This window comes from Eumetopias jubatus, unplaced genomic scaffold, assembly GCF_037043125.1.
Source record: "Eumetopias jubatus isolate StellerSeaLion01/CBP00866 unplaced genomic scaffold, mEumJub1_p1.0 scaffold_1, whole genome shotgun sequence".
NCBI classification, from domain to species: domain Eukaryota; kingdom Metazoa; phylum Chordata; class Mammalia; order Carnivora; family Otariidae; genus Eumetopias; species Eumetopias jubatus.
The window spans coordinates 78,873,051-78,892,611 of NW_028274807.1; the positions used below are offsets into that span (position 1 = coordinate 78,873,051).

Genomic DNA, 19,561 nt, shown 5'->3' on the forward strand with positions numbered 1-19,561 from the left:
CACCCACCTCCCAAGATTGCCAGGAGGCTCCTCAGAGGGCCAAAGGAACTGAAGACAGATGCCACCTGCCAAATGAAGTGGCCAGACTGTGAGGGCTCTCAAGGTTCCCCTCCTGCGCCATCAGCCTGGGCTCCGGGGTCCTCCCAGGAAAGGAAGTCTGTGCTGATGGCTTCAGTGAGATTGGGAATGAAGGAGTGGAACCCGGAAACCAGAGGGGCCCAGGGAAAGTTCCAGTCTCTCATTCTTCTTCACACTGAGAAATAACCCATGCCCACCTAGCAGGGCGTCCAGAAGCGGGTCATTTTGGATGATGGGATCTCAGCAGTCCTGTTCTTCTCACTGAGGTACTGAGTGCTGTCTAGATCCCAGGGGCCTTTCTAAGTGTTTCACATGTATTAGCTCATATGTGTTCACAATAGTCCCGTGCTACATCCAGAGCGTATCCGTGTCCTAGGGCTACCGTCACAAAGTATCACGAACGAGGTGGCTTATAACAGCAATGTATCCTCTCACGGTTCTGGAGGCTGAAGCCTCGTATCAGAGTGTCAGCAGGGCTATGCCCTGAAGGCTCTGAAGGCTCTAGGGGAGAATCCTTCCTTGCCCCTTCTAGCTTTCTGGTAGTGGTTTTCAATCCTTAGCATTCCCCGGTGTGTGGCAGCATGTCTTCGATCTCTGCCTCTGCCTTCACACTTGGCTCAGCGTGTGTCTCTGTGAACAAATGTCCCACTCATAAGGACACCAGTCGCTGGATTAGGGTCCCCCCTAAGCCAGCATGATGTCATCTGACCTTGATTACATCCGCAAGGACCTACCTATTTCCAGATAAGATCGAGTCAAATCCAAGGATTAAGACTTGACTATATCCTTCAGGGAGGAAGGGCACAATTCAACCTACAACACAGAGAGTTTAAGTGATTTCCCCAGCATCTAACAATTGGTGAAGACTCATGTGTGACTCATATAAAGATGAGGTCCCTCGTGATCCAGCCTCAGTAAGGGGTTTTCAGTAAAGAAAACTTTAAAAATTCAGAGCAATTCACAATTCAACTCACTCTCTTGAGAAACCAAAACAGAGCAGAAACGTTCTTACCACAGTCTTAAATGCCCACTCCCTCCCACCTCCCTCCCTCTCTCTCTCTCTCACACACACACACACCCACACACAAACTCTCTCTCTCGCTTTCCCTTTCTCTCTTTCTCCCTCCTTCTTTCCCACAAAGTGTTCATGAACTCCACACTAAAGGACTCTTCTGTCTCCCCTCATCCATCCATTTACACCCCATCCACTGACTCCCCCTTGGACTTCACGATCGCAAAGACCATTTCTTGACAGGAGACTCTCCTTGCCACACACTGCCATATGTGAATTTTAGTTATTCTGAGTTTCTTGATTGTTTTCTCAGAATTTCATTTTTCACCGTATAATTTTGTGGAAGTAAAGCAAAGATCTCCATGTCTTTTTCAGCTCTGTTGGGACCCAGGGGCTAGAAGAAAATGTTAGGAAGTGACAGAGTGAGGAAGAGTCCCCATACCAGAGACTCAGGTGGTTATGAGAGACCAAGGGGTTGCAAACCGACCCTGAACTTCCAAGCTAGGTTAGTTGCCCCTCCTGTGTGTCCCTTGTTTGTTGACCTAAACTAACGAAGTTTATGCCATTGACAGAAGCTAGAGGGAAGTAGTTGTGTGTCCAGGTTTCTTTTTAAAAAACTTTTAAAATACAAAAACAGAGAAAAAGGAAAGATTACCTGTAGTTCAACTAGCCACTGTTAACAGTTTGCTCAGATTCCTTCTCCTTTTTATTTTCAAAGCATACCTTCACCATAGTTGTGATTTCACCATATATATGGCTTTTTTTTTCCTTTTTTGATTAATATAACCTACTAAGAAGGTTTCCAGATCATTGTAATTTTTCCATTAATGTGATAAGTAATGGCTGTCTAATACTTACTAAGTCAAGGCCAATTTAACTGTTCCCCCTAGATTTGGATATTTACGTTGTTTCTGGTTTTCTATCATTATACATGACTGCTATACACATCTTTGTTCACAAAAAAATTTTCCACACTTAGAACATCTTCCCCTAAGTTGCTTTCCCAGATAGGGGGCCAAGAGAGAATTTTCTAAGTTGAGGATAATTCAGACGGCCTGATCTATGTTGGAAGTTAGTGAGTATCTCATCTTTGCCAATCAATTGATTGTGAAAAGGTGGCATGATTTTTTTTATAAGGGTGTGGTAGAAAGATAAGAAGTTAGACTAAGTAACTCTCAAGGCCTCAAAAACCCATGAGATTGAAATTCTCCAAGTGTCAGTTAAAAATGTCAGTCTTATCCTTTGTCGAAAATTGCTTCCTACACCCCATAGCGTATCTATTGCCACTCTAAAACTCAGTAGCAAAAACAACATCCATTTTATTTGCTCATATCCTGTGGTCAGAGGTTTGGGCTTGGCTCCGCAGGATGGTCCTTTGGCTGGATTTGCCTGAGGCCGTTCCAGGAGAGGCCTGACTAAAGCTGGAAGGTCCAGCTGGTGGTAGCTGTCAGCTGGTTGGTCTAGAGACCTCAGTTGGGACATTCATTTCTGCCCTATGTGACCTTCACTTCTCCAGTAGGCCTGGCAGGGCTTCCTCACATGGAGGCCCCAGGGCAATATTCCACTTGGGAAAGAGCTACAAGGCCCCCTGATGCCTAAAAGGGCTACCGGGCCCCTTGGAAATGGCACCCTATCTCCGCATATCTCACATGCCTTTTGTCAAAGCAAGTCACAAGGCTTGCACGCTGAAGACTCACTTCTTCCTGAAGTACCTTGCCGTATACAGCTAGAAACACATACTGACACTTTCAACATTGCCTAGAGATCTCCTTAGCAGAGCCACAAATTTACTGTGTACATTTTTTTTTTTTACACTTAAAATTCTTTTTTTTCTTTATATTTTTTATTCTTATGTTAATCACCACACATTACATCATTAGTTTTTGATGTAGTGTTCCATGATTCATTGTTTGTGCGTAACACCCAGTGCTCCACGCAGAACGTGCCCTCTTTAATACCCATCACCAGGCTAACCCATCCCCCCACCCCCTCCCCTCTAGAACTCTCAGTTTGTTTTTCAGAGGCCATCGTCTCTCATGGTTCGTCTCCCCCTCCGATTCCGCCCCCCCTTCATTCTTCCCCTCCTGCTATCTTCTTTTTTTTTTCTTAACATATATTGCATTATTTATTTCAGAGGTACAGATCTGTGGTTCAACAGTCTTGCACAATTCACAGCGTTCACCATAGACTGTGTACATTTTTCTACCTTCTACATTGCCGTGGGCAAGTTGTGTCAAATGTTTCACACTGCATGACTCAGGTCGCCTTTGCAAGCTTCCTGTAGCAACTGGCTCACTGCTTTTCTAGCCTCGACATGCTGCCAATCCCAAAACCCAAGCCACGGGTCCTAATTGTTACTACAGCCCTGGACTTATGATTCCGGTAACTGTATCAGCCATAGTTCAGTGAGGAAAGCGGAGCCTCTGTGAGCAAGGTGAGGTAATGGCTATTTTGGGGTATCAGAAATCACATGACGAGAGGAGGTGCTGGGGCAGTGAAGGGCGGGGCTGGGGCATTAGAGGACCAGTCACTAATCAGCTCCTGAAGCCCTGGTATGGGTGGAGATGTTGGCATCTGCAGGGGAATGTGAGAATTCAAGACCATCTAAGGAGCCAAAGTGCGCCTGTGAAGGGGGGCCCCTGGGGAGAGGTCTGTGAGAAGCTGTTGGCTCTGAGCAGCAGCCACCTCTGTGGGAGCATCTGGTGGTAGGTCTAGGCCACCGCTGGTCATCAGAGCCAGTAGCTGGAAAGAAGTGCCGGAGGCAGAGTGGTGGAGAGTGAGGACAGTTGGAACCTATCAGGCCCATTTACATCTGTCCCACCTGTGTATCTGATCACACAAGGGCACACCTATGTCTGTCCATCTCTGTATCTGATCACAGAACAACCTTCACAGAGCAAGGACGACGGTGTTCTAAACTCACACAGGTGTCTCCTCTGGCCAACTCTACCTCGGAACTATACAGGAAAGGAGACTCTAGGCAATGTAGTTCCCAGATTAACTAAATCGACAGCAGGACAATCCAGCACACTCCCTGAATATCTGACTACGTTAATTCTGAAAAGCTCTTCAAAGGCCCAGAGAAGATGTCAGAGAAGCTCCAAGATACAGCTTGGGAACACTGACAAGCAAAGCCTTGAGGTATCTGGGTCTGTAGGACAGCCTTTGTTTGTTTGCCTCAAGCCTTGAAGGAACAAGACGTTACTGGTTAGGGAATTGGGATGCTGCAGTTATGGGCCTGAAGCCACCACTCGGTAGATAATGACCTGGCCTGATTCATTGAAATTCTCTGGCCTTCAAGGTTTCCCTTTATAAAATGAGAACAGGGACACCTGGGTGGCTCAGTCAGTTAAGTGTCTGCCTTCAGCTCAGGTCATGATCCCAGAGGCCCAGGACTGAGCCCTGCCTTGGGAATCCGCGCTCAGCAGGGAGCCTGCTTTTCCCTCTGCCCCTCCCCCCAGCTTGTGCTCTCTCCCTCCCTCTTTCTCTCTCTCTCTTTCTCTCTCTCTCCCCCTGTCAAATAAAATCTTTTTAAAAAATCAAATAAAAAAGTAAAATAAAATGAGAGCAATCACTCCTGAGCTACCTTCTCCATGCATTGCTCCAAGGACGGGTGGATAGCTGTCAATGTATCTGTTCAACTCCAATGAGATGACTTTAGAGACACGCGGAAAGGAGCCACAGCTGTGCTCTCACAGAAATTGGGCCAGCGTGTCTGCTGCCCTGCCTTAGTTTTGCCAAGGTTTGTGCTGTTTATACTAAGGCGAAAATTCATAGAAAACAGACTCTGGCTTTTCCTCCTTAGATCTCTCTTCCCGGCTCCCTGACCTCAACAGAACCCTTCCTATGGCAGGTGGTAGTGGAAAGGAAGGGACAGTTGAGACCCTGAGTATCTCTGGGACTTCACTAGTCCCTCGTCCTGAAAGCTCTTCCTACCACCCCCTGCCCTCCACCTACTACTTCCATCTCCCTAAGTCCTATTTATCTTTCAGGCCTCAGCTCAAAGAACATTCTCTTCTTCCTAAATGTTTTATGATTTCCTCCAGCTTGATGTCATTTTTTTTTACCTTCTTTGATCCCCCTGGGGCTTCCTATCTTTCATTGCAGTAACTATGCCCTGACAATTCCCTACACATACCCATTTGAGCACTTATATTACTCTCCTAATAAATTTCACATTCCCCAAGGCAGGGGACTTACTCTTTAAGCTCATGCAACAAAAAATAATTTTTGGCATCCTCCACACTGTAGTCCAGACAGAATTTGGTGTATAAATACTTTTTGAATTGAGTTGAAAGAATACAAATTGAGGACATGCATCCATGTGTTGGCGCCCTAAATAACAATAGCCTGAAAGGATACGGTTGCCATAATAAGAAATAGGAAAATGAAGAGTCTGTGATTCCCAGCCAGATGGTTCTCTGTTATGAATTTTGTGTCTTCATTTGATAAGGTACTTCCCTCCATCATGTTAATATGATGACCCCAGAAATGGGACAGCCCAAACAGAAGCCAGGGCTCAATCTTCTGCCTGCACTCAGAGGTAAATGATTTCTGTAGAATTTTATAATTCATAGCAGGGGCTACACATATTAACCAAGGTCAGTGACCCCTCTGTTTGGGTTATAGTAGGAGCTGTCACTGAGCCACATCCTCTCTGGGAGACAGTCCATGCACCCAAGATAAAGTTTGAAGAGGCCCTTGAGCCAGAAAAGTTGTTTGGCAAAGTGCCTATGTCTTTTGTCATGTACTCTCTGGGTGGGTGGGTTCCTTTCTTCAGGGTCAGAAGAGTTCCCAAAGCAAAACTGACACCGGGAAATGGTCGTGGTTGTCTCTCTACTCCTGAGCAAGTCACTGGCCCTCTTTGGACCTCAGTTTCCTCTAGAAGGAAGGGGATTGAAATAACTTTTAGAGGTCCCTCTTTCCCAGCTCTGATATTCCAAGACTCCATTCTGAGTTGCAGGCTGAATTCCTATGCTTTCCGGGCCTTCTCTTCCCTGCTCCTAAACATAGAGATGGCTCAGATTTTCCCATGGGCCTCAGCCAGAACATGCTTACCTGTTCACTGAAATAGTGCGGCTCTGCATGTGATGACTGTTTATCTGTCATCATAAAAATGTCCTTTGTCCTGGAAGTTACAAGAGAGTTATTATCACAGACCTTCATTAGGTCTCCCCCCGATCCAAGTTATCTCTGGTTGGTTTCACTTGAAAGTGTCCATGTAACAGACAATAGCTACATGGGAAGTGTCCACACTACAGAGACTTTGGGGATACCAAAATACAGAAAGGAAGCTGCTGAGTCTGAAAGTATTCATGCTCAAGGCATCATTATTCATTAAGTAACTGATTTGGTATTACGTGGTTATAGATCATGAAGAAGTTCAAGTTCATCAAGTTCTTCAACAGAAAGCAATCAGTGTGTTGAAACTGCTCACCATCTTTGAGTTGGCCTATTGAATGTGTGGGTATGATGACTTGTTAGTATACTAGTATGTCAGATTAGAAGAGAACGTATAGCTCAGCTAGTTCAAACCCCTGTTCTACCAAGTGGATAACAGAGCTAGAGAGGAGGCAGCCATATAACAGTTTATGGTAGTCAGGAACAGGCTCAGGACCTCTAACTGCCAGGTCTGTCTACCTTATATTACTCCAAAGCAGAAGTCACCAAGTGCTCTCCCCTTCATGCCTTCCTTAAGCCTTCACTATAAATCTATTTAGTTTTATTTTTATTAAGTTCTAATAAGAGCAGCTTAACTAGTTTCTATTTTACGACATATTTCAGTTAACAAACTGATAAAAAAAAGAAAACACAAAATAAAACACTACATAAGACAGGGGAGACATAAGAATTACAAAGGAATTATAGTCTGGGATGTTCCATGCAGGGCAAGTAACATGACACAATGCAATATCCCCAAGACGGTTGACTTTCATAATAATGTCCCGGGATCCCCAAAAAGGGTTAGCATGTTTCACCTAAGAAAGCAGGGATTTGTATAAAGCACTTTAAAAAGCATTATACCAAATGATGATGATGATGATGATGATGATGATAGTAATAATAATAATAACAATAATAAATTATAGTCAGGTAAACTTCAGCTATCTGGAAAACTCAGATAACCAAAATCACAAACCAGCCGTGGTGGTAGAGGAAGTGACTGTGGACAGATAGGTACATTCTACAGTAATAAGGCTGGTGTGAGTTTGGTTCGCATCTGCAGAGAAGAGGAATAAACAGCAAAGCCATGATCTCATCTTCTGTTTACACTTCAATTCCCAAAGTTAGTGATTAATTGTTCTTGTGTTTTGTTGCCAGGGCAAATTGTTTTTCTTTAAAACTCCCACTTATCTTAAATAAATAAATCATTAGTTTCAAAACAGAAGTGTCAAATGTCGAGATACTTCTGACATACTAAGCTAATGAACAAAACAATGAATGCGTTAGAAGCTACTAGAGATAAGCAGAGCCTTTGAGAACTTTTCTTTAATGACTTTGAAAGGCAGCAAAATCATTCTTGCTAAGAGGATTTTTCTCATGCATCTTGGCTAAAATGTCAATCTAGAGGTTACAAACACAAACACAACCTTAAAAGAACCCAGTTAGTGTAAATGATGGAGTGGCAGGTAGGCCAAGTATCCGTAGTCAAATAAATATACCAACCAGCTACCATATTGTGCTTCCCAAACCAAACTCACACAACATCGGCTTACGCAACCAGTTTAGGATTTCTACTTGGGTCCCTGAATTTACACAGGGCCTCTGGCTCTTCCAAAGTAGGGAATTCTTTTAGCAAATAGGTCACTTTTGCCTCTGAGTCTTAACACAAACACAACCATTTCAGGGAAGATTCCAGTCATTTCTGAATTATGAAGACCACCTAGTAAATATAGTTCTAATTACACAATTTCCCTGTTCAAAAGTTCTTTTGAACTTTTACTCTCCTTTACTCACAGAATGAAGAGGCACATAGTGTTATTATGGTATTCAAGCTCAGTCATAATCTCATTTCAACCCATCCTGCAACGTACCTCTCCTCTAATCCCCACAGACTCCCTGACTTCTCATTGTTCTCAGAACAGCCCTCGCATTTTAGTTCTTGACAACAGACATTTGTTGGGTAACTGCTATGCACCAGTCCCCGCTCCACATACTGAAAACACATCTGCAAAGAAAACAAAGTCTCCGCTTTCCTGCAGTTTCCATTCTGATGGGATCATTCATCTCCTTCCGAGTGTGTGCATTCCCAGTGCTTGTGTTCCTGTTGAAGCCCTTGTCGTGCTGTATAATAGGCCTGTCTGTGTTTCCATCCGTCTGAACTCTGCCTCCCCATGCACAGCTCCTGTGCTTTGCTCACTGGCAGGCACCCACTGAATGCTCAATGAATGACCTGGAGTTCGTCTCTCTTCTCTGGAAATGTGATCAGTTTCTGTTGCATATGGAATCTATCTGTGAGATTATCTAACTCTTTCTGAATTCTAAAATTGAGTTATTTTCAACAAAACAAGCCATTTTGTTGTCAATAGGAATGACAGATGTCAAGCTACTTCTGATGGACCCTATAAAAGTGAATGAAGCAGTGACTGAACAGCCAACATAGTCTTACCCCGTACTGTGTCTTTCCTCAAGTACCAGAATCCTGAATCCCCCTTTCTCTGGGTTTCCCAGGCTGCCTGGTGTGCTCATGGGCAGGCTCTTCCTCTTTCTCCTGGAGACCAGCGGGGAAGCTAATTTGGGAAGCTGCTCATCTTGTTTCCTCTCTCTTTGACCCCAAAGGTAGAAACGGAAGAGCAGGTGTTGGCAACCTTCTGCGGCCAGGAGACTACAGACACAGAGCAGACCCCCGGCCAGGAAGTCGTGTTCTCCCCTGGCTCCTTCATGTCCATCACTTTCCGGTCAGATTTCTCCAATGAGGAGCGATTCACGGGCTTTGATGCCCACTACATGGCCGTGGGTGAGTGGGAGAAGTGGGTGGCTCATCCCTACTAGGTCTCCCTTTCTCCCTAAAAACTGAAAGTACTGTATGCTCTCTTTTTTACAATAAACACCGATATACTCACCATAGAGATTCTGCCATTAATATCTTATTGCACTTTCTCTATCACATATCTCCCATCTGTCTATCCTCTATATATCCATCAATCCATCCTTTTTGATGCATTTCAAAGTAAAATGCAGACAGTAGTACACTTTTTCCTAAATAATTCAGCACGCATATCATTTTGCTGAAGTTCAATCTCTATCCACAGTTTTCTTTCTTTGAATATAAAATTTACATTCAGTGAAATGTATAAACCTTAAGCACACTTGTTGAGTTTTGAGAAATTTATTTTTATGTGACCCAAATGGCTAATAAGATATTCAACTTTACCATTGACCCAGAAAAACTCCCTTACATTCCTTCCCAATCACACTCTGCTCCTATCTCCCTTAGAGACAACAACTGTTCCAATTTTTTTCCACCATAGCTCAGTGTTGCCTCTTCTTAAACTTCATATAAATGAACATACGCAAAATATATTTGAAATGAAGATTCTTTTCCTTAGCATAAAGTTTTTGAGGTTCAGTCATGTTGCAATGCATTGGTAATTTGCCCCTTTCCTGGCAGAGTAATTTTCCATTGTATGAATACACTACAATCTGTTTACCCATTCTTCCACTGATGGACACCTGTGCTCTATCCTTTTTTTTTTTTTTTTTGGCTCTCATTAAAAAAATTTCTGTGAGCCTTTTTGTACTAGTCTTTTTGTGAACATGTTTTCACTTCTATTGGATAACTCTCCAGGAGCAGAATTGTTGGGTCATAGGGCAGGTGTATACTTAGTTGTATAAGAAATTGCCAGACCTTTACCAAAGTGTTTTTGCACCATTTTATATTCCTTCACCAACGTATGAGAGTTTGATGTTGTCAACTTTTAAATTTTTTAAATTTAAAATTCTGGTGGGGTATGTAGTGGTACCTCATTATGGTTTTGATTTATATTTTCCTGGTGACTAGTGATGTCATGCATCTTTTCATGTGCTTGTTGGCCATTTCTGTATCTGTTGGGGGAAAGTGTACCATCAGATCTTTAAATTGGGTTGAGAGCATACTTTTTAATGTTTACATTTCCACTGCCCAGGGAAGTGGGATGTAGAGAGAGGGGCAGCATGGACTAGATGGAAAGAGTGGGTTCTGGAGCCAGCCTACCTGGGTGCGAATGCTGACTCCACCACTTACCATCTCTGTGACTTGGAGTAAGCTCTTTAAAGGCCCCAAGTCTCTGTTTCATCATCCGTGGAATGGGGATGGTAAGAGTCCTGCTTGCCATGACCACAACTGTTAGAGGGCAGTGGCACCACCAAGACTCAGCTTGCCTGGCCTTGAACCTGGCTTTCTGTGACCTGGGGTAAGTTGCCTTGCTGCTCTGAGTTCCAGTTTCCTCATTTGTAAATGGAAGGAATGGCTACTTTGGGGCTAACACAGGGAGTGGCCCATATGACATGCTCTGTAGATGTTGCCTGTTGTCTTCATCCTCACGCATGGACTGGTTGCCCTGCAGATGTGGATGAGTGCACCGAGCGGGAAGACGAGGAGCTGTCCTGTGACCACTACTGCCATAACTACATCGGCGGCTACTATTGCTCCTGCCGCTTTGGCTACCTCCTCCACACAGACAACAGGACCTGCCGAGGTGGGGCCTGCGGATCACACTCTATAGCACCATTTTGTGCCATGTTTCCCAATAAGATTAAGCGAGACTCAGAGGAGGGATGGATGTGGAGTAGGAACAATTAGAAATGAAGCCAGAGATCTCTGCCTCAGATACCACATGGACGAAGATGCGAAATGCCCACCAGCCGGGAAGTCCGGGCTCAGGTTCTCAAAGGACCACATCTGAGAAGCCCTAGCCTCTAGGCCATCTTTCTTCCTCAGCAGCAGGGATTTCTGCTCTCCTACTGTAGGTAACCAGCCTGGCCAAGTTATGGGAAAACCTAGGTTTCCCAGTCCCCTCTCTCTGAGCCATGAGCTTGATCTCACCCAGCAGTTCCTTTTCCTCTTCGCTCCCATGGTCTCCCAAGTTCCTCTGTGATCCAAAGAACCTCAGTCCAAAGGAAAGATGTAGGAGGAGAGAGGCAAAGAGAGACAGCAAGAAAATGCCCCATTCCTTCTATCTCTCTTCATTTTCATGTCTAGTCAACATGCCTACCCAGCTGTTGTGTCCAGGCAGGGCAGGGATGGAGAAATGGAGAAATGGAAGGCTTCAGCCACTTTCCATGAGAGCCTCCCTGGCTAGTGGGGTAATCCCCACAGAAGCAAATGGTGAAATGTAGTCAATGCTGTAAAAGAAGTGTGGGCTCAGCACAATCTGACCTGAGTCTACACGGCGTAGCGAGCAGACATGTCCCAGAGATAGTGGCCCTTGGCAGAGATGGGAAAAGGAAAAGGAGGGTGCTCCAGGCAGAGAGGACAGCTTCTGCAAACATTCAGAGGCCTGATAGAACTTGGCATATTTGGGGCATTGACAGCAGATTAGTATGGATGACTACAGGGTAAGGATCTGCGTTTTAGGAGGGTCACTTGGAAGCCAACTAAGGTATCATTGGAGGAGAGCAGGGCTGGAAACAAGGCTTCCTTTCCTTCCTCCTTCAAAAAGTTCCCTTGCTTCTGAATAAAACCCTCATGTGACTCATCATTATAAAGCAGGCACGTACAGGAGTTTTCTTCAAGAGGGCTATATTTTCCATGGTTTTCATTCAGTAGATGTTTTTTGAGTATCTACTACATGTTAAGTACAGTGGGGGCTAAGAATGAGCAGAGCTTCTCAATCGTTGTTTTCCGTTTCTCCTCTGCCTCCAGGAGCATTTTTAAACATTATTTTCCTAATTTCCCCTACCCGTGAAATTTTAATACCACAGATAATACTATATATGAGTTTATGTACTCTGTCCATCTGTGTATTATGCATAAAAAGAGTAACCCCTCCAAACAATTTTAGCCCCCATGGGGGCAATGTCAGCCCTCAGAGAGTGCTTGAGGTAGGAAATGAAAAGAGATGAGGATTCAAAAGCCCTCTCCTAACCATGCTCTGAAGCTCACAGCTATAGGACTTCACGTTAGCCCTGCCCCCTCTCTGAGCCAATTTTGTCACTTGCAAATGAGCACAATAAACAGGGGCTTAGAAAGGATTGACATCCCAGATCTAGGATGGGTCAGCCCAAAGAGAAAGGTTTGGTGCCCAATAAAGGGTCTTTGCAGGGCTAAGCCACAGCCAGGATCCCAGGATACTGGGTCCTTGTTGCAGCTAAGTGGGGAACAAAGCAGAATCCCTGAACTCAGGGAACGTACAATCTAGTGGGGGCAAGAAAATCCACCGGCAAATATGTTGCATAATGTCAGGTAGTTGTCAGCAGCAAGAGGAGAAACAGCAAGTCCAGGGGCCAGAGAGTGAGGGTATGTGTGAGGGTCCTGTGTTGGATGAAGGATCAGGAAGACTTTGAACAGACAATGGAGTCCTGGGCTGAGGGGAAAACAAGACAAAGTAGGTCCAGATGTCTCCCCCTACCACTCCATCTCAAAACCTTTCCATCTCAGACCTCTCCTGCCCCCTCACCGATACCAGAGAATCTGATAAGAAGGCTTATCACACTTACAGCTTTTGAGTCTTGCTTGATTCTGAAAATTACTAGGTGTGTGACCTTGGATAAATTACTTCTCCCTGAACTTCAGTCTCCCCATCCGTAAAATGGGGATAGTGATGCCTTCCCTGATTGCCTCTCAGGACCAGTGGGAAAAATTGTACCGTAGCAGATAAGGGAGGGTTTGCTGTGGCCATGGTTGTGATGTGCCACTTTGCTCTGGTATGTTTCCCACAGTGGAGTGCAGTGACAACCTCTTTACCCAGAGGACTGGCGTGATCACCAGCCCGGACTTCCCCAACCCTTATCCTAAGAGCTCAGAATGCTTCTACACGATAGAGCTAGAGGAGGGTTTCATGGTCAGCCTGCAGTTCGAGGACATTTTCGACATTGAGGATCATCCCGAGGTGTCCTGCCCCTATGACTACATCAAGGTAAGCCTACAATGGATGCTGGGAAATCTTGGCTGAATTGGGAAAATTGATATTCTTGGCCCTCTACCTTCTCCCAGGATAGGGGACCAAGCTGCTATCTTCCCAAAATAGCCTCTACTTACTTAAAATAGCATCACCAGCTTAATCAGATCCAGCCTAGGGATCTTCCCTGATTGACACTAGCTCCTTGGCCACCTGTAAAATCCCTTTTGCCATGTTAATTGACATCATCATGAAGTGATGGTCACAGGGAAGGTGAAGGTCACAGGGACCATCTTAGAATTCTGCCTACCACACACAGTATCCCATGAGCACTGCTGTGAGCCTTCTCCAGGCATTTAACCTAATGGGGCTTCACTTTTTCCCCTATCCACAATAAGGGTGATAAGATGGAGATACTACCCAGGATTGTAGAAGTCACCAGGTGAGGTTCAGGAGTCCTGGTCCTTGGAGATGGAAAGAAAAAGAGTTAGAGGACCTGGGCCTGGGAGTCAGGAAATCCAGATCAGTTAATAGTGCCTACTTCCTTCCCTCCATTCCCCACTGACTCCATCCCAGGCTAAACCCCATTATCTCCGCTGCAAAGCTTCCAGCTGGTTTTCTTGCTTCCACCCTTGCCCTACATAGTCTGCTCTCCATGGCACTGAGGCTGATCTTTATAAAAGCCAAATTAATTCAGGATTGCTCTTGGAAGTAAATGTTGATTGCTCAACACAATGTGGCCGTTTGCCTGTCTTTCCTACCTCATGCTATGGTACTCCCTCTGTTTCAGCCACTCTGGCTTCCTTTCTGTTGTTAATACTTGCTGAGCCCTTTCCCACCTTTGACCTTGACCTTTACATATGCTGTTTTCTCTGCCTGGAAAGCATTCTCCCCTCTTCCTTATGTCTCAGTTCCAATGTCACCTCCTCAAAGAAGCCATTCGTGACCACCTATTTAAAGTTTTATTAAAAAATAAATAAAGTGTAATCTATTATATAAATAATAAATTAGATAGGTTACTTAGATTTTATTACATAAATTATAAATATATAGCATATATTTATATTATATGTATATACCGTCCTGTTTATTTTTATAATTCTTGCCACAGCATGTAATTATTTTGCTTATTATTTATTGTCAGTCCCAGCCCCCCATCCTTGCCATCCTCGACTAGACTGCAGGTTCTTTGAGAGCGAGACCTTTTCTATGCTATGCACCTGGACAGGGCTCTGTCCCTTTCTGAGCCATAGAATGTTCATCTTTGAGCAGAGGGTTATTAGCCTGCCTCATCCACCTCCAAGGCTATTGTAATCTCTAAATGAGAGAGTGGCAATGGAACTGTTTGGTGAATGATAACGCCCCCTAAAAACATGAGCGAATACTATGGGTTCACATGGAGACTTCCAGAAACCCAGGGTGCGGTATAGAGATGGCCCCAGCAGCTGCCACCACTGCTCAGATGTGACCCTTTTTCTCTGCCTTGCCCCTCACAGATTAAAGCTGGTCCAAAAGTTCTGGGGCCCTTCTGCGGAGAGAGAGCACCAGAACCCATCAATACCCAGAGCCACAGCGTCCAGATCCTATTCTGCAGCGACAACTCAGGGGAGAACCGAGGCTGGAGGCTCTCATACAGGGCGACAGGTAACACGGCCTCTCTCTCTCCGTGGGTCGTGCTTGGTCACTGTGCTCAGCCCTTGTGTGGCGGTGGCTGAGGGATGAGCGGGGCAGGCCTGGGGACTCCTCTGGGGATGTGGCAGGACCCCCCAGCTCTGCTACAGAGGAGTGTGGAACCAGGTACATTCTCTCTCCTGACTTAGTTTCCCATCCCTAAAAGGGGCACAAGGGCAGCAATAATGGTGGGTTTAGACTAGACATAGTTCTCGAACTTACTACACTTCCGAATCACACAAGAAGATTTAAGAAACAACAAACAAACGAACAAACCCACCTTATTTCCTGAATTCTACTCTCACTCACTCTGATTCACTGGGCCTGGAGAGAATCCTCCCAACTCAGCCCTCTCCAAGCCTGGGGCAAGAATTTGAGTGTGGGCCCGTAGCTCATAATGTTTCATCATGGCGGTTTGAGTCCTGTGGTCCCGGACTGGCAGCATTCACAGGCCTCATTCCCCAGTACCCCAAGGCAGCCAGTCCTGCCCCAAACCCTGATAGAGTCATTTGCCCCAGGAGTCTGCAGTAAGCCTCGGAAGAAGAGGGTGCTGGGCGTGGCTAATACAGCTTATAGATCCTGGTCTGATATCCTGGCCTTGCCTGCATTATCACATTGGCGCCAAGTTCTAGGGAAAGGAATGAAGAGACTATTAACAGAGAGTTTGTCCAGGAAAAAAATGTCAGGGATAGACTCAGCCCGGGAATCCTGTCCAACGTAGCCTTTGGAAGGGAGAGTTCAGAGGCATATGGTCACAGTCTCTAACACTTTTAAGAATGGTCTTGGGGAGAAAGAGTGATTAAAGGCATCCTGAGGAGCCCAAGAAGACAAACTCTGCCCCATGAGAGCAAATTACAAGGATATAGATTTTAGTTGAATAGGAAAACACCGTTCCTGAGGAGTCCAGTAAGAAAGGTACAGGTTTGGGAGGTATTGAGCTCCCTGTCACTATAGGAATGCAAATAGGTGTTTGATGTCTACTATAGAAGATGTTGTAAAGGCAGTCTCAGACAAGGGTTGCACTCAATGACATTTAATATGCTGCTGAACCCTGAGTCGTGATGAAATCATTTGGCCAAACACCTCATTTTACAGAAGAGGAACTAGAGGTCCAAGTTGGAAAGTCTCCTGCTCAAGGTTCCAGACTAAGTCTTTAGGGCCTAGAAGGTGTAGGCCCCCAACACCCAGGTCTGTGAGTTTCCCCTGCACCACACCTTGCACTGCGGGGGCTGGCTGCCTGCTGCAGACTTTTCCTTGTTTTCTTGCCCACCGTCCTTTCGTTGCTCCCATCAGGGAACGAGTGCCCAGAGCCAGAGCCTCCTGTCCACGGGAAAATTGAGCCCCTGCAAACCACGTATTCCTTCAAAGACCAGGTGCTCATCAGCTGTGACACAGGCTACAAAGTGCTGAAGGTACAGGGTGCTGCTGGGGGAGGAAGAGCCACCAGGCCAGAGAAATGCTCCAGTGCCTCCCAAGGCAGATGGGCTTCCAGGACTGGTCATGGCCCCACCACAGTATTCGCTAACTACCCCATAAACTTCCAACGTGTTCCGGAAATTCCAGTCCTCTGAAAATCCAAAGCGTGCGTCCCAGATTTTCACATCTGGAAATGGCACAGAAGTCTTGGGCTGATTTGAATTTCAAAAACAAAGGACAAAGGACAAACAACCTTAACAGAGTTCATCAATCAGGCTTACTGGGGGAAACTGGGACAGGAAGTGGAGATTTTAGAGGTGGCAGATAGACATTGCTCACTCTCCTAGGAGTCACCCGGCTAACTTAAAAATAATACAAAATCACCTCCCAGGCCCCTCACTTGAGATGAATTAAAGCAGAATCTCTGGGGCAGGGGCGGTGATTGGTTTTTCTGTTATGTTACCCAGGTGAGTCCAGTGTGAGCCAAACTAGAGGAAGGCTCTCAAGGAATGGGCCTCCACGTGGGGTCCCCACCACAGCATCACATCACTTATTAGAAATGCAAACCATGCTCTCCAAGCCGGACCCACTGAATCAGAAACTCTGGGGGTGGGGCCCAGGAGTCTGCAAAAGATCCTGATGCCTACTCATATTTGAGAGGCACTACTCTAGAAGGGGAGTCAGGGGTACCGGGTTCCCCTCCCAGACAGTTGTCCAAGCCCTTTCTTCCACACAGTCCTTGCCCTTCTCCAGAGTAGGAATGGGGACTATGAATCTCTTTTTTTCTTATCAAGCTTGACCTTGGAGGCCCATGGTTGGAAAATCTCAGTCAAGGACAACCGGTTTGGAATTTGAGCTGGTTATACTGGGAGACAACCACCGAGCCCACCCCTTCTCCTTCTTACCATAACTTCTTCACGTTTCTTCCTAGGATAATGTGGAGATGGATACATTCCAGATCGAGTGTCTGAAGGATGGGACGTGGAGTAACAGGATTCCCACCTGTAAAAGTAAGAAAGCAAAATTGGTCTATGATAAGGATAAGGAGCCCCCTAGCACTCGTGGGTTCCAACCAGAGACCACACAAGGGTGAAAACCTGACAGGTGCACTCAAAGAGGGGTGTGGGCAGGAATTCAGTAAACACATGAGGGCTGGACCAAAAGGCTATTAATGTTTCTTTGAGCAAGAAGACATCAAGGTTCCAAAAGAAACTTTTTGTTGGTCCCAGTTTACTTCCTACATGCTAATTTCACCTCTGTCTACGGACAGGTTGCCAGACTTGCTAAAGGAATGAGTAGCTTGTCCCCAGGTTTGAAACCAGCTCTGGCAATTGCTAATTCAGGAAACTATTTCAGCACAAGTGCCCAGAGCTCAGTGACCTTGCCAGTCTCCATGTGGCCATCAGCCATAACCCACTAAGGTTTCTGGAACAGCTCAGGATTCAAGGCCCTCCCACTGTGAGGTCAGTGCAGTGGGTCTGTGTAAAGCAGGGGACACAGCTCCGCAGGGCCTCTTGAGACTCAGAGTTCTTGCCTTGGCTCTGCTCCCGACCCACCCTGCGACCATGGACAAGATCCTTCACCTCAAATGTAAAATAAAAAGTTGAACTAGCTTCAATACTCTAGAATATATAGAGGTGTCTCTCAAATAATGTAGTCCATATAAATCCCTTAGTGAGCATTGTAAAAATATAGATTACCAGCCACCACCCTGTTCCCTTCTCCAGGTAGTTCTGGTTCCAGACTTGTAAAGACCAGTTTTAGGAAATTCATTATGGCAGCAGTGAGGAAGGGAGGTGTGGTGATGGGAAGGGAAGGAAGAGAAGAGGAAAGGGGAGGATTGGCTTTAGGATGGAGAGGTGAGAAGTCAAGAGTTAGGGTTGGTCCCGCCCAGCCCCGTTTCATGACTACATATAAACTGTGGAGTGGTGTCCTTGTCCCTTCTTCTAAAAGGCTCAAATTCCATAAGCAGACAGATTGACTCCCACAGTCACAGGGGGACACTGTCAGCGTGAACTCTTTTGAGGCAAATCCCAGGCAGAATTTTGGAGAATATTCTTGCTTTTTAATTTTTCTTTTTTAACATGATGATGTGGCTGGAGTCAGAGCACAGTGTGGGAAAGGGGGGCATCTTATGGCTTCAACAAACATTTCCTGGATGCCTATAGGGAATTCAGATAGAAAAGACAAGGTCCAGACACTGAGGACCTCAAATGTTAGGAGACACATCCACCACCTCATCCAACGTGTGGCTCATGTGTAGTGCTGCGACTGAGTTCTGCGGGAAGCACTGTGCGGGGCAAAGCAAGGGGGCATTCTGAAGGAGGAAGGGAAAGAGAATGCGGTGTGTGGAGGACAGGGTATTTTTAAAGTCAGGAAGTTCTGGATCAAATCCAGACTCAACCAGTTGAATGTTCCCAAGCAATGTACTCGGACTTTTGGCCTCAGTTTCCCGCATTCTTGATTCTTCGAAGGAACAATTGAGTTACCGTACATATCATACCTGTGGACCAACCAGGAATAAGTGAAAGCCCAATAAAAGCTTCTTTCTCCACCCACCCCCCACACCAAACCTCCTCATTAGGCAGAGGGTTGGTTTCTCTCGTTCATGCTTTTGGAAGGTAGAAAACTCTAATAATAATTTTTCCCCTAATAAAGCATGCACACTTTTTTTTTATTGTAACAGAAGAGCTGATAAGAGTAACACGCTACTGTATTTGATGGTACCATTTTATGCAACTTATGTTAGTATACAAAAGAATGCCTGTCATTTTGTACTAAAGGAAAGAGGAATTTTTTTTTTCTCCTGGATATGACCTAGTTCTTCCAGGATAGCCCCAATTACGATTATTAGAATCCCCATTCAGACATTCCTGGTGGCTCTGCTCATTCACTGAGCAGGTTCTTACTAAGCTCTCTCTGCCCCAGGCATGGGCTGGGTCCTAAGGGAGGTGCAAAGATGAGCAAGACTGAGAAATTTCAAGTCCCTGGGGATTGTGGGAAAGAGGTGGGGCACAGACAGGAAGTGTGCATGTGTGTTGAAGTAACTTACACTGGAATAGGAAGTGGAAATTATGGGTTGTTGTCCCGACCCTGCCTCCACCTTGCCACGGTGACCCAAGACAAGTCCTGCTCCACCCTGAATGCCGCGTGTCAAATGAAGGTTTGGACCAGATGAATACAAAGCTTGCTCCAGGGGCAGAATGCTGTAATCCTCATGAGCCAGGATTTATAACTGTGCAAATTCTCAGAATGGTACAAATTCCACAATCCCAAACTGCCACCCACACCGGCTGTACCTCAACTGCATTCTTAGTCTAGTGGAGCGATTTCTGTATTTCCTGCA

General features: G+C 45.6%; 1 protein-coding gene across 1 annotated transcript in view; it reads left to right on the forward strand.

Moving 5' to 3' along the window:
- Window positions 1–19,561, forward strand: part of MASP1 (MBL associated serine protease 1) — a 53,623-nt gene that overhangs the window by 11,372 nt on the left and 22,690 nt on the right. Inside the window, exons 2-7 of the mRNA XM_028101050.2 lie at window positions 8,870–9,047; window positions 10,636–10,767; window positions 12,950–13,146; window positions 14,625–14,772; window positions 16,093–16,211; window positions 17,147–17,225. Coding sequence (XP_027956851.2) covers window positions 8,870–9,047; window positions 10,636–10,767; window positions 12,950–13,146; window positions 14,625–14,772; window positions 16,093–16,211; window positions 17,147–17,225 — 853 coding nt within the window. The remainder of the gene's footprint in view (window positions 1–8,869; window positions 9,048–10,635; window positions 10,768–12,949; window positions 13,147–14,624; window positions 14,773–16,092; window positions 16,212–17,146; window positions 17,226–19,561) is intronic.